This window comes from Chelonia mydas, chromosome 10 (genome assembly GCF_015237465.2).
Source record: "Chelonia mydas isolate rCheMyd1 chromosome 10, rCheMyd1.pri.v2, whole genome shotgun sequence".
Lineage (NCBI taxonomy): Eukaryota > Metazoa > Chordata > Testudines > Cheloniidae > Chelonia > Chelonia mydas.
Window position 1 is genome coordinate 76,303,769 of NC_051250.2, and position 14,996 is coordinate 76,318,764.

The 14,996-nt window shown below is 41.6% G+C and overlaps 1 protein-coding gene across 2 annotated transcripts in view; it reads right to left on the reverse strand.

Moving 5' to 3' along the window:
- CHSY1 (chondroitin sulfate synthase 1) overlaps positions 1–14,996 on the reverse strand; it is a 111,049-nt gene that overhangs the window by 77,596 nt on the left and 18,457 nt on the right. For both annotated transcript variants that reach the window (XM_043523962.1, XM_007053510.4), the window contains exon 2: positions 8,761–9,256. In XM_043523962.1, the coding sequence (XP_043379897.1) occupies positions 8,761–9,126 (366 nt within the window). In that variant the 5' untranslated portion in view covers positions 9,127–9,256. The remainder of the gene's footprint in view (positions 1–8,760; positions 9,257–14,996) is intronic.

Genomic DNA, 14,996 nt, shown 5'->3' on the forward strand with positions numbered 1-14,996 from the left:
CAAGGGATCCTTTGGGCAGGTGTAATATCCAAAAAAGACTAGATTTCAAGTTGATTGTGGATATACTATCAAGTCTATCAAGACACTTTTTGAAGAATTTCCCCCTTCTCCAATGGTTTCTCAAGTCTTCACACAACTTCTCTCCGCAAGTACATGTCTGAATTAGGAATCTGGGATGAGGGGAAATTCTACTGAAGTTTTTTATCCAGCGAAGCAATAAAACCTTTGCTGACTGTACTCAAGACAATGACTAATCTTGATAGCTCCCCACATTCACACTACATTGATACTAATTCATGAAAGAATGGCTGAACTTCAGAAGATTGAAGGAAGACCTAGGGTACTTTTATTTTTATGCTTGGCATCAGCAGAGACTACATTTCATTGTTCAACTTTCAAATTTTTATAACCGTCAGCTTAGACATTACTATAGGTCATCTAAGAGCAGATTCCTCTGTATTCTCATGAAAACTGGGTCAAACCCTAACAAAAACAAACAAAAAACCCAACATTACGTACAAGTCAGATACAAGTGCACACCGTACAATTCCCTCCTCCCACCCCCAACAACATTGCCAGGAGTCAAAAAGTATTTGTGCTAAAACTGCACATACACAAAATGGAGCTGTCTCCAGGGTCTTTGGGTTCAAACAGCAAAGCAATCAAAATACTTCACAAACCTCAAACTTCTGCTTTAAGGCTTTGCTGATCTGCGACTGCAGAAGTTACTAAGAAAAGGCTTATGAGTTTTCAGTCAGATTTTGCTTTCTTTTAAGTAACTTAGATGATGTAGAAGTTAGAGTTTGGATGTGAATCCTAGGTTACCTCCCATTCCAAATGCTGAAACCCTTGTCCACCCTGTGGCCTTCCTGCATCTACGGAGAAGCTTCCTCAGCTTTGACCTCCCTGCTTCTCCCCTCACCAATCTGCCAAAAGTGCTGTTTTTAGAGTTATGATGCTCTGCTCACCTCCCTCTACCTCCCCCCAAGCTCTTCACTGGTTCCCTATTGCCTGCCGCATCAAGGTCAAGTTTTTTTGCACTCATTTCCAAGGCCTTGCGCAATTCTGCCCCTGCCTACATATGGTCACCACCTATTCTTGTCCATTGTCTCTCCTGCAAGGTACTCGTTTCTCCTCAGCCACGCACACAATGTTTGAAATCCATTCTTCAGCTCCTGTATGCTAAATGGAATTGCTCTTAAAAAGACAAAGCAGACTTCCATGAAGTCTTTCAATGACAGTGCCATCAAAGTTACAGTTTAAAAGTCTTTAGTAATTCAAGGTTCTCTCCAAACTAATCATGGCATACATACAGATGGTCTGCATCAGATTCATCTAGGCACCTTGTGCATGGGTACACATGGCAACACGTACACCGATGGCATCAATTTATAACCCGGCTACCCACATTTTTGAAAGACAGGTTCATTTTAAAGTAGTACATGGCCTGATGTCAGAACGGACTGCATGTCAGAGAGACACTGATGTAAAGCAATACTGAAGGCCTGATTTCCAGAAATACTGACCTCAGCTGGAGTCGTGGATACTCAGCATTGTGGAAAAATGTTGGAGATGACAAATTCAAGAACTGACATGATGCTACATTGGTCCTCAAGGTTAACAAAGACACATGCTGTACCCTGCTTCTCAAAGGCCTTCACAACTCTATTTTAATATTTATTAGACTAAACAGGCAAGTACAGAGTATTCCAATAAAATCACCTCATCGGGGCTAATGGTGCAGCATCAGAGAGTCAATAGAAGTTCTGCCCTTGAAGTTAATGTAGCATAGGATCAAGCTCTAAGCGGGCCACATGAAGCCCGTCAGCACTGCCAGTCAGTCAGCCAGTTAGTCTCCAATAGCTTTTTGACACAGTGAAGGAGAAGTTTCCTTCTCAGGAGAGAAACCCACAGAACTGGAGACTAGTCACACACTAACAGCTGTATATTTGTGCCAGTACTTGCTGTTTCCCTCCCTAACCATCACAGGATTTCTCTGACTTCTGGCCACTTTAGAGCCCCTAAACACTTTCCTCCTGCCCCCGCATTTGAGAGCCTTATATACAGGAATGGAACGTCTGGGGGGATGCCTACGTCTCTATCTGATGCAATGCAAATGTTTTAGAAGGAAACCCTGTTCTAGTTAGCTGCACTTCAGAGAAGCTATTATCCTCATTTAAATCTGAGTGAAAAAGGCCAGACAAAAATACTAATGCAAGACTCCCCCTTCTTCCAAACATTTCCTTTCCACTAAGGATTCATAATTGGACTTATGTGAATCTGACAAACTTCTTCTTCTCAACCCACAATAGAATACAATAATATAAAGCACTCGACTCTCCCTGGCTTCCTTTACATTACCTCTCACACGTAAAGACGTTTTGAAAATATGTTTTCTATTTTGATGCTTTGGTGTGGAAAGCACTCTCCTCCCGATACTGCTAGGCAAACTGGGAAATGGAGTTTCTATTAAGACACATGGACCAATGCATTTTTTAAAATGACTTTTCAGGTCTAGTTAAAATAGAAAGTGTTACATGATTATTCTTTTGAAAACTGAAGTTTCCAGTAAGAGACTTTCACCAGGGCACAACACTGTCTAGGTTCTTATTCTGCACCAATCACTGTAATAGGAGGAAAGAAAAGCGTCTGACACTATGAGAGCGCAAAATGGCACAAATGGTTTAATAACACAACTGAAGAAAGTTGGATGCATATCTTGCAGCTTTGCCAATTACAGTGGAGTCGCATCTCACGTGGGGGTTAGGTTCTAAAGTCAGCGCGTAAGGCAAAAATCGCGTAGTCAAAATTACCCTTGAAAATCCCTTAAATCGCCCATAAAGTACAGTATACACTCCATTACATTAAGATTGGGATCAGCATCCATAATGCTACATATCTGAGAGAAAACGTAAGCCTCGTGTATGTGGCCTTGACCAAGGCGTGATTAGCAGTTTCAAGAGGTTGGAGGTGGTATTGGGGGGGAGAAAGACGACTTCAACATCATTATGCACAAACCGAAGTGCCGCAGGGTGGCCAGGAACATTGTCTAAGATCAGCAACACTTTAAAGTCAAGTCCTTTCTCTCTGAGGTACCACTTGACCTCCGGAATGGAACACTTGTGGAACCAATCCAAAAATAATGTTGCCATCACCCAAGCCTTGTTATTTGATTGCCAGAACACAGGCAGGAGATTTTTGTTCTTGCCTTTTAGGGCATGGGGATTTGCAGCCCTGTAGAGCAAGCCCGGCTTTATTAAATGCCCAACCGCATTGCCACAAAACACCACAGTCACACGGTCTTTAGATGTTTTGAAGCCAGGGGCTTGTCTTTCTGATTTCGAAGTGTAAGTGCGGTTGGGCATTTTTTTCCAGAAGAGCCCAGTCTCGTCAGCATTAAAAACTTGTTCCGGAAGATAACCCTTTTCTTCTATGATTTTCTTTAATTGTTCGGGGTAGGCTTTTGCTGCCTCTTCATTGGCAGATGCAGCTTCACAGGTAGTCTGCACATTTTTGAGGTTGAAGCGGTTCCTAAAACTGTTAAGTCAACCTTGGCTGGCTTTGAATTCCTTTTCATGAGAAGGCTGTCCCTCTTCAGCAGGAGGTTTGAACAGCGTGAAGAGCCTTTTCTTGCAACGTGTTGCCATCGATAGGCACACATTTATGGTTCATGTCTTCCAGCCATAAGTTTAATGTCTTTTCAGTCTTCACTAAAGTCTTATCATGCACCTAGCTTGTCACCTTAGCAATTATTGGAGCACTTGATGTCACGGCTTGACGAACTTCTCTTTCGAATCTTGATGGCACGGATGCTAGATTCGTTGCGACCATATTTACGTGCTGCGTTGGAGACCAACATACAGTCTCTCAATAAATCCAACACAGCCAGTTTTTCCTCCAGCGTTGGAACAGATCGCTGTTTCTTCGGTTGAGCGCCAGACGAAGTAGTTGGCTTGCGTTTAGGGGCCATGTTGTATGAAAAATACTTACAGTATCTTTAAACATTAGAATCACACTCAGCGTGGCAAGATGCTCACACTATGAGAGTCACGCGGGAACTCAGACCGACTGAGGGAACAGCAGATTCACGTCTTCCATCTCATGCTCACACCGGGGCATATGCTCACTGAGTGGAATGGTGGGTGGAATCGCCCACACTATTTACAGGTATCTTGTTATTTTTTTTTTTTTTTTTGCCGAGCGCATATAGTTGAATTCGCGTAAGTTAAATATGCATATGATGCGACTCACCTGTACCAGCAGTTATGAATAACTTGGATAAAAGTGATCAGGATTCCTGTGAACAGGAATGGAACTCTTTACATAGTATTTTTATGGCAAGAGCAACTAAAAAAAAATGCATCACCTGCTACTGAAAGATGACCCCATGGGTGAGATGTTGCTAAAGAAAATACAAGACTCAAAATGAAACTCAAAATAAATAAAACTCAAAATAGAAAAGTGACTTTTCTTTAAAAAATGAAGGCACTGCAATAGCTTTGCATCAGAATGGAAGCCAGCTTTCTCCAGTATGAGCAACTGAAATTGGTACACTGGCACAATATTGCACTAAGGCAGAAACTGAACTAGCCAGTCTTCACTCTCCAAGCAGAGACAAATGCAAAGTAGTAAACTAATAGCGAAAGAGAAGATTTTAACACAGGTATATCAAACATTCTCGCCTCAGCCCTGGCAACATCCCTTTAAGATTGAAATACCTAGATTCTCTAGGACTGTGGGGTCCAGTCCTCATGGGATCAACTCAGCCCTTTATCCTCCCCAACGTAGGTAAATTAAGCTCCACATACTTTATGCTGGGGATGGGAAGGGGTGTCAGGTTTTGAAAGAAAGACCTTATAACCCAAGTCCTGTCTGTTCTCTGTGGACATATGATATTCCATGGCCCTGTTCATCCTTGGTATAATTTGTCCTGTCCCCCTGCTGTCATGCAATGTGTTGTGCCCTAATTGTTGAGTGGTTACTCCCATTGACCCTAGGAGGTGGCTGCATTTCATAGTTACTTGTTAAGCACAAATGACAGGTTCAGCACTCTACCACACACAAAGAAAAGGAACAATCACTGATAAAAAGAGATTTTACAACCTCAGACACACCAGAGAAAGGATAAAACCCAGAGAGAGGAACAATAGACAGTGCTATCCCCCCCGCTCCCCCCCCACACCCCCAAGCATTCAGACCAACAAAGTTTATTCACAACTTGTCTTGTGGGCATCATGGAAGTAGTGAGTTTACATGAGATTTGTAATGAATAAGGTTGATAGCTTAGTGGAGTGCACTTCATGAGCAAGAGGCAGCACAAAAGTCAGCACCAAATACAAGAATGAAACAAGATGGGTTTTGAGGCGGATATCTTTGATCAAGCAGAAGGTACAGGAGGAACACGAGGATCCAGGACCAGACATGTAGGCTGGGACAGAGCTTTGATGCAGCAGTAGAGGGGTGCCTAATGGTCAGGACAGAAGATGACTGTTTTGGTGGTGGCTGGAGTTAAAAGGGAGAGGGAGACGAGGTGGTTGCAGTTATCAAAATACATGTGACTCCCCAGGGTGTCAATAAGGGTAACAGCAATGGAGAGTAGAATGGGGAAGATACAGGGCCTAGCAGAGTTTTCCCCAACGATGTTCCACAAATGTATGGCAAAGTACTGGTAAACACTTGCTCATGCAAGCAGCCCCTAGTGACATCAGTGAAATTACTCACATGAATAGGGGCTTCAAGATTTGGGCCATTAAAGCTCTTTGGAACTCTTCTAAATGGAAGTTATAAGCAAGGAACTTTTTTTTTTTTTTTTAAAGCAATTAGAGTCTAATTTGCTAAGCCCTACAAGAACTGTAAAGAGGGAACTAATTTGAGGTATCCTAAAGAATGCAATACTAATACCCCCAGAAGGCAGGGGATGGAATAAAACTTCCTTCCACCCAAAGTCTGTTGCAATACAATGCATTGCATTTTAGCCATACTGATCTCTTGCTTGACACTCATGAATTCAGTTAAGACATGGAAAATGTTGTTTAAACACTAACCTTTCCTAACACAGCTGGTTAAGACAGTTGCATTGCTTAACATAGCCATTGTTTTATTTTACATAACATTCCCTAGGCACATTTAATTCAGTTGTCTGGGCACTGAGGGAATCACATCAAAGACCAAATTATGACAGTTTTTAAATTAAAAAGCCCTCAGTGAAATGAAAGTACAGCTACTCCCTAAAGCAGTAATGTGCTTTCATAATTGAAACTGCTACCCAGCCATTCCTCCCTCTCCCTCTCTCCCGAGGAACACTAAACCTTACATTCTCACTCACACTGCAGGGGTAATTTTTAAGAGTTTGTGCTATTTTCCCCCTCCACACATACTAATTTTAGATAATCCACCACATCTGAGAGAAGACAACATTCTGAATAGCTTAAAAATGCTCAAGCATTTTGCTTTTCCTCAGCATTATTAGCAGTCTAGTTCTGCTACATGTCACTCACTTTTTTATTTTGTTTCTCTTACCTCCTCAAAGTGTGACAGCTCTAAAAATGATTCAAGATTTCAGGCCAAATTTTGGTCCTACTGAAATCAATGGCTATTTTGCTATTCGTTTCAATCGGACCAGGATTTGAGCGTTTAATAGTTTCAAGTGATACCTGATGTAGCTATTTACATGGAAGTTGTTATAATCGTCTGCTCTAGGCCCAATAACCATTTTAAATAGGAGAACTAAGAAAAAAGTGGTTTGATCCTTTCTCTGTAAAGCACCTACCACACTAGTAAATCATTTCAGGTCTAGAAATATAGACGAAGTGACAGCACCACTGCCATTCCAGAGCTCATCTTCGCCAGTGTCCAGATTTCATTTTTTATATATAAGACATCTACACGTGCCAAGATGAATGCAGTTGAAAAGCTCTCTCCATCTCAAGGACCTGATCCAATGCCCATTGACTCCACTGAGCTCCAATTGGGCCCACAAGGCACTACATGGTAACTTCTCAGGAGAAGTAATCAGTAACTATTTCAAAAATTTAAACTGACTTGCTGTCAAAATGAAACCAAGTCACTTAGTTAATAATAGCTTCCAAGTCAATTAGTTAGTAACAGCTTCAGGTACTATCTCTGACTCAAGTCCCTCTGTCAATTTCTGTGGTTTTACAATTTTCTTTTTTTAAAAAAAGCTCCCCCTTTTCCTATGTGAGAGCTCACAGTTAGGGGAAACTATACACAGAGCTGCCAGAACACAAAGAGTAAGCCCTTGGAACAAAAATATGAGTGTAAAGCAATCTTCCTCTGACCTTTTATCGGAAGTAATCTTCAGTGTTCTTTCCAAGTGTGATTAAGTTGGTGTCCCTTTAAAGAGAACTGAACTCATGTTTGGCCACATATTTAGATTCTGTAGGGACAGGCTTTTACAGAACTACAGATTGATGGAAGTGATTCCACTGTATTTTTTTTTAAAACTCCAATGTAAGTAGCTGAACAGAATTATTCTTCTGCAACATTTACAACCAAACTTTGAAGCCTAGAGAACTGTATGGATCTGAATTGTCCATGAGGATAACAAAGTGTAAATAATAAACAGCATTGTAAACAGCAGGTTGTGGGGTTTTTGAGATCCTGAAGCTGCAATCAGATCTCTTCAGGCAGATATCAGTGGCTGTCAGTACAGGTGGGGGGAAGGGACAGGGGAGGGAAAAGGGAGGGGGAGGATAAGCCCCTCTGAAGACCAGTCTCCACCCACAAGTCCAACAGCAGGAATCAGCAAATATCCAACAAGTAACAGAACCATACCTGAGCTGTAGACACTTCCCTGTAGGCAGTTTCATGTTTAATTATCTGCAGACACAGAACTGTATGCAGTGTGACAATGTTAAATGCTTGAGAGATTAAACATTTGTTTGGCAATAGGTATACGTTGGGTGAAAGACTAAGACAGATACATGTAATTATTTTACAGGTCTATAGGCCTTGTGTGCTCCAACACTGGTAAGCAGTCTGGTTTTCCATTAGTTTTCAATACTGATCTCACAGACAAGTTGGTTAAGCACAAACGAGAAACCAAGAACACCCACTCATGGCTCTGACAGTCAGCAAATCACTCAGGGACCTAATTTCAGAGGTGGTGAGCACCTGCAGCTCCCTATTAAATTCATACGGGCTTGTGAATGCTGAGCCCCATTTGATAAACTAAAACAAGACAGAAAGAAAGACACCACTTTGATTTAGCTTTCCCCTCAAGTTTCTATTTGTAAAACGGGGGTGATGAATATTCTTACCTCACAGCACAGGGATGGTAAAACTATGAGACACTCAGCTTACATGTCACACCTCTACCTGAAGACTTTTTAAAAAATATATATTATATATATAGTAACAAATTAACTTCCAAGAGTAGTGTAACTGAAAGGGTAGACTAGTTACCAGATTTCCCCCAGTTTGGTTCATTTAGGAGACATTTTTCTCCGTGAAGTCACATATCCATTCGTGTGGGGGTTTCACAGGATGACAGGAAGGAGAAAAATTATTTTCAAGAGCGATAGGACAATTTTATTGTAAAGCTAGAAAGAAAAGCAGGGGAACTCTGGGACAGGTGCAATATCCAGAACTACTTTAACCGATTTTAAATTTATATTATACAAAATTAGATGTCAGGTAGGCCATATCCCATTTGCTTGTGTTTGGGACATGCTATTATCCTGTACAAAACATCACACCTTTCACCCCCACATGCCTCATTTCTTGTGTTCATGTTCTTACCTCATAAGACCAGACACACTGCACTCCTGCAAATCTCCGCACACATCTTCCCACTTCCACATCCTCATGAGTGGTGTACATCTCTTGCAAGCACTCTCCAATGTGAGGCACCATTCTGCGCAGCACCTCCCGGCTCATGATCACGCCAGGTCCTCCCATGCAGAAGTTCTCACCAGGTTCCAAGGCCAGTTTCCCCATCTCTTCGGTAGTGCCAAGCCCAGTCTGCCCAAGGAAGAGGGGTTCACTGCTGTTCAAACTCCTAAGGAAGCTCTCCAGTCTGTCCCCCTTAATGTAAACATCATCATCTGCTCTCATAAACCATTCGTAATTGTCCAAGTAGTTGTCGTGCATGTACTTGAGCATCATAAAGGATTTCTTCTGGGGTGGGTAGGAGTCATCCACGCCTTGTAGCGGCACTATTGGGATTGGAACAGAGGTGTCCGAACCCTCACTGGAGAAGAATTCGACCTTGCCAGGAATGGTTTTGGACCAGGTTCTAGAATGAAAATACAAAGTTAAGTGTATAGACAGAGCACATCACAGTACAAGTCAAACATACAGGAAAAAGTGACTCAGGAGGACCATCTGTTTTAAGAATTTCCTCCCTTTTTAATTCTCTTGAAATGCGGTCTTCCTTCCATAAAAGCGATAGTCACGTACAGTGGTAAGAACCATATAAGACAGCAGTTCTCAAACTGTGAGTTGCAACTCCAATGTGGGTTGCTATCCTGCTTTAATGGGGTCACCAGGGCTGGCGTTAAGACTCAGTGGGGCCTAGGGCTAAAGCTCAAGCCCCACCAGCAGAGACTGACGCCAAAGCCCATGGGCTTCCGCCCTGGGCAGTGGGCCTCAGGCTAAGGCCCTGCTGCCTAGGACTGAAGCCCTTAGGCACACAGGGTGTGGGTGTGTCATGTAGTTATTTTTGTTGTCAGAGGAGTGCGATGAAGTTTGATATACGACGTCCAAGCTATTCCAACATGACATGCTTCTGAGCTTAAGTTTCTAGTTTCAAGATGGGCTAACAATCAAGCTCCTCCAAAACTAAATGTGGAATTTTCAGAAAGTGCTCAGTGTTAGCCTAACTCTGTCCCCACTGACATTGGGCATAAGACTCCCATTGAAATCAAAGGGAACTGTGTTAGGCTAATGCTGAGTGCCCTTGAAAGTACCATCTAGAGTCCTTACAAAGAACTATATAACTGTAAAGTATGAATACCAGTCAGATGCAGAGGGAAGAACAACATTTGGGACCTCCTAGATACTGACTTTGTTTAAGCTACTACCTTCCTCCCCCCCACCCCGAAAGTTTTTGCAAAATTTAGGAAAATAAGTTTCTTTTAATTACTAAGAATGTATTTTCAAGTTTCAGCAGATGACAGAACAGTTTGAAGCTAATTTTGTGTAGATGAAAAGTTTCCCTGCACATTTTTCAGTCCCTACTTCTGTCCACTGGTGCCTAGGTTAATCTATAGTTTCAGAGGTGCAGAATGAACAGATGACCATTTTTTTGCATCAACTTATGAAAAGTCTGTACCCCACAGAAGGAAAGACTCTAGGACAGATGGGTAGAGTAGTGGTGTTTTCTACCCAGGAGCTGGCAGATTGAATAGGTAGGCTCTGATGGAGGAAGAGATCTTTCTTCCATGCAGCAACCCAATATGCAGGGGGAAGAAACAGGAAAGGTCACCTCAAATTCATCTGCCCCCTACCAGCTGGAGGCTTATGGAAAAGCAGCCCCAAAGAATGGGGCATGAATAGCAGCACAGTAGAATCCTAACAGATGGACTTCTCTTCTTACCATGGTATTACCCCTCACAGCCACATTTTGTATCAGTCTCTGGAGAATGGGAATGCAGATTTTTTTTAAGCCCTACTCAAAGTTCTGATATTAAGTGTTCCATGATCCCACAAGCTCAGCTTCTAGTTCAGAAACACAGCAAAAGAAACCAAAAGGAAGAGAAAGGACAATTGAAATGGAGGGTTAAAAAGGTAACAGCCACCACTTGGGTTGACAGCAGGGTTTGAACCTATGACCCCGCAGAGCTAAAACCATGATACTCTACCACTTCAGCTAAAGAATTAAAGGATGGGATTTTCAAACAGGACAAAGACACTTAAAATGGCTTTCAATAGAACTAGCACTCCTAAGTCACTTAAGACATTTATGGATCTCCTACTTCTGATGTGGATCAGCTCCCAGAAGACAACAGACCCATACTCCCCTAAAGAGGTTAGGAAAGAAGTGGGGTTTAAATAGGAATGGGTATTTGTGGACAAGAAATGGCAGGCTGTTCCAAGCATAAAGGGGATGTCTCATGAGACATGGAGCTGGGAGAGGAAATGGGATCAGCAATATAGGCAGGGCCTATGGAATATCAGCCACTCTTCCAGCCAGGAGCCCTCATTTGTGTAGAGCTGTGTAAAGACATAGCATCGGTCTTCAGCCTTCACCAGCAACCTCTAGCAAAGCCTGCCTAGCGCTTGTGTACGTGGGCAGCTGGCCTCTTTACACTTAGGAGGACTCCTCTTTACACCTCTTCTGAGTCACAGTCAAGCAAAGACTCTCTAGAGACATTAAGTTATGCAGCTATTAAACGTTTTACATCCTTGCTCTTAGAAACTTATGACTTTTAGATCACTGGGATTTGTTTAATGCAATTGCTGCTCACAAAGAGGAAAGAGTATTCTGTGTAGAAAGACATGGAATGCAGTTTTAATCAGTAACTGAACAGTCGTTCCTTCTATAGGAGTTACTTTCTAGTTATGTTTGGCAGCTTTGTTCAGACCATAATCTGCATTCAGAATCAGCCGTGAAAACATTCTTGAGGTGTGAAAAAGAATAGTGTTCCTTAAATGTATCAGTTCTATTTATACCAGGTGCTTCCAACCACAATTTTTTAGATTACAAATAGAGTAGGATGTGTTTGGATCATTTAAACGATCCAAAATCTACAGCATTAGCCACGAGGGTTATGTCTATACTACCCACCAGATCGGCAGGCAGCAATTGATCCAGTGGGGATCGATTTATCGGATCTAGTTTAGACACGATAAATCGACTCCCGAGCACTCTCCCATCGACTCCCGTACTCCTCTGACGAGAGAGGTGGAGGCAGAGTCGACGGGGGAGCGGCAGCCGTTGACTCACCGAAGTGAAGATGCCGTGGTGAGTAGGTCTAAGTACGTTGCCTAATTAGATCGATCCCCCCACCTAGTGTAGACCAGGGCTTTGAGACCTCATTTAAAAATATTCATGTAAATTAAACAAAAAGTTCCATTTAGAAATAAAATGGTATTTGATGTCTGCTCATCACAAAAATTTTAATTTTAAAAAGCCACAATCATTTAAAAGGATACACTTATTTAAATCTGGATTTATTAGTCAAGTGTCCAGTGTATTTTAGGAAATTAACATCCAGTTGAAGTCAATGGAAAGAATCCCAATGACTTCAGTCAGAGCTGAATCAGATCTTTACGGTATGTCTACACAGCAAAGAAAAATCTGCCGCTGGTCCATGCTTTCTGACACAGGCTCACAGGGCTCAGGCTGGGGGGTTGTTTCATTGCTGTGTTGGTTTCCAGGCTTGGGCTGGAGCCTGGGCTCTGGGAGCCTCTCACCTCGCAGGGTCCTAAAGCAGAGGCACCAGCATAAGCCCAGAAGTCTATGAATTCTACATAGCAATGAAATAGCCCCGCAGTCCAAGCCCCACGAGCCCAAGTCGGCTGGCACGGGCCAGCCGTGAATTTTTCTTCGCCGTGTAGACATACCCATAGTCGTCAGTGCATAAGCTACAGTTTATGAAACCATTCAATTGAAGTGGGGAAAATCAGATAGTTTTAAGCAAACACCCACATCTTAAGTTTTCAGGAACTAGTCAGTTTCTTTGTTAATTCTTTGGTAATCACATTTAGATTGATCCTCTACTCCCTTTTAAGTAAAATGAAAGCAGACCATACATAACTTTTTGCATGCTAATATCTGGTGGTTTATGAGTGAAATATCCCAGCATAAATTTAAATTTAAAAACCAAGTGAAGAAGCCTTTTGACCAACATTAGTCAAAAAGTGCACTGTGACAAATTTAAATGTAGAATTGTAGAACAAAAGCTGTTGGGAATCACAATAATCAAAAGCATCCGTTGTTATCTGTTCCCAATGCTGCTTTTATACTGAACCAAGCCACTTCCCAGACAGATTCATTTAATAAAGTGGCAAGATGAGGTCCTTATAACTCCTTCAGTTTATTGTCTTTTTCCTTTAAGGAAGCCAATAATTTTCCAGCTCACTCCCTGCACCATGAAAAGTCAGCAATCTCTAATTGATGAACTATGGACAGCGCAGGATGTTCTCTGCACTTTAAAGCTCCTAGCTAATGATCCTCCACAGTCCAGATGTTTTAGAAGAGTACTCAGCTATATAAAGCAATGCTGTGTCTGTTATTTCCCATGTTTGAAGGTGCTCTCAGCCCTCCCAGTTTAAGTTCTTTCATATCAACACTTATGCGAGTACTGGTAGGGAATAGCTCCTCGTCGCTCGAGGTGGAACAGCGGCATGCATCAGTAAAACTCTAAGATAGGGTTTTTAAGTGTTCAAACTGCAGAATATCCCTTGGCCCAAAGCCAGTTGCCCTAGATATTTTTGGTGGAACTACAGTTGGAGTATACCTTAATCATTTCCTAAATTAACGTGATTTCTAAGATAAGGAGTAAGTCATCTTAACTCAGGATAGTGGCTTTCAGCACATATTTGAACTTTGGTACAGGTGACTTATAGAAGCTCACTTAAGGCCTTTTGAATAAAAGAGTCAGTCATCAGAGGCCACAACATCTGGAGAACAACACCTGCTGCTTCTTACTGTCAGAATTAGTGGCAGATGACATTTGATATGCATAACTTATTTTCTCATGCATCCACTTATTCAGAAAGTACAGGAACAGAAAAATTTAAGTTCAGGATACATGTTTATTACATCTAATAGAATCAAACCTGAATTTATTTGATCAGCCATATCTGACATTTGAAAGATTTGTCTATCAAAAGACAAAAATAATTATTATAAACATGGAATTTTGTTCAAAGCTACTTTAAGTCATTGAAGAGCCAACTTGTAAAGTCATAAGTGTAAAACCAAGTTTAACAATTTCAGAGCTACTATTCCAATTCAGTCTAGAATCCTTAGGTTTATTTCTTTTGCTTGATCTTCAGTTATAGGCAGTGTCCTAACTCATAAGACTTCACAGTCACAGGCCTTTGTTCTCTTTCCCCTCCCGTGGCCTGAACAGTATTTACTCATATGAGCAGTCCCATTTGCTTCGCTTGTACTGTTCACATAAGTGAGAACTATTTATTAAAAGGTTTGCAGAACTAGGCCTGAAGCTTAGTAATAAAAACCAAAAAATGGATATTTTCAGAGAAGGCCCATACTCTGCCCCCACCCTCCAGTTCCCCAATCAGACTCCTTTGGTTAAGGAAATGTGGTCACAACACTTCTACAGCCAGGTAGCTGAAGTTGGTGTTACCAGGATTATCAATCATCTGTACCGCAGTAGTCCCTAAAGGCCTCAGCCAGGTACACACTAGACACCGTACAAAGATAGATCAGGAAAACGTTAGTGGCTACTGAACATCAGTATTCAAAAACCACATAACAGAACTGCTCTGTTAGAGCCCAACCCTCTCTCGTAGGTAGAATCTTTACATATGTGAACAGAAATACTGCATGAGTCAAGATTTGAAGGATTAGGTCCATACGGTTGTTGTGTTTTTTTGGGAGAAGTGTTGAAGATGTGCATGACACTGAGAAATACTAGTTCACACAGCATGCAAGACACACACAATTCTGACAATCCAGAAGCATGAAATACCAACGTCATAATTTAAACAAAAGAGTTGAGCAATCTTCCTTTAGAATGAAGACACTTAATGTAGTGCATTAAGGCTAGCTGTCATAACGTCATTACTTTTTTGAGTCAGATGAAACTTTTCTTTGCACGCATATATAGCCAGTTGTGTGAAAGTCACATGATTTGTACAGCTGGTCAGGTACAAGGGTTCTCCACAGAAAGCTGTTAAAAATTAAATCAGCGTAAATCAAGTGCATATAATCTTTTGAAGACACAAACTAAGGTGTATACAAAAACATGTTAGGGCTACAAAGTCAACAACTACTATAACCAGGAATTAAATACTTCCTAAAAAGAAACCATTAATACAGTTATGGTGGTGTTAGTAATAAT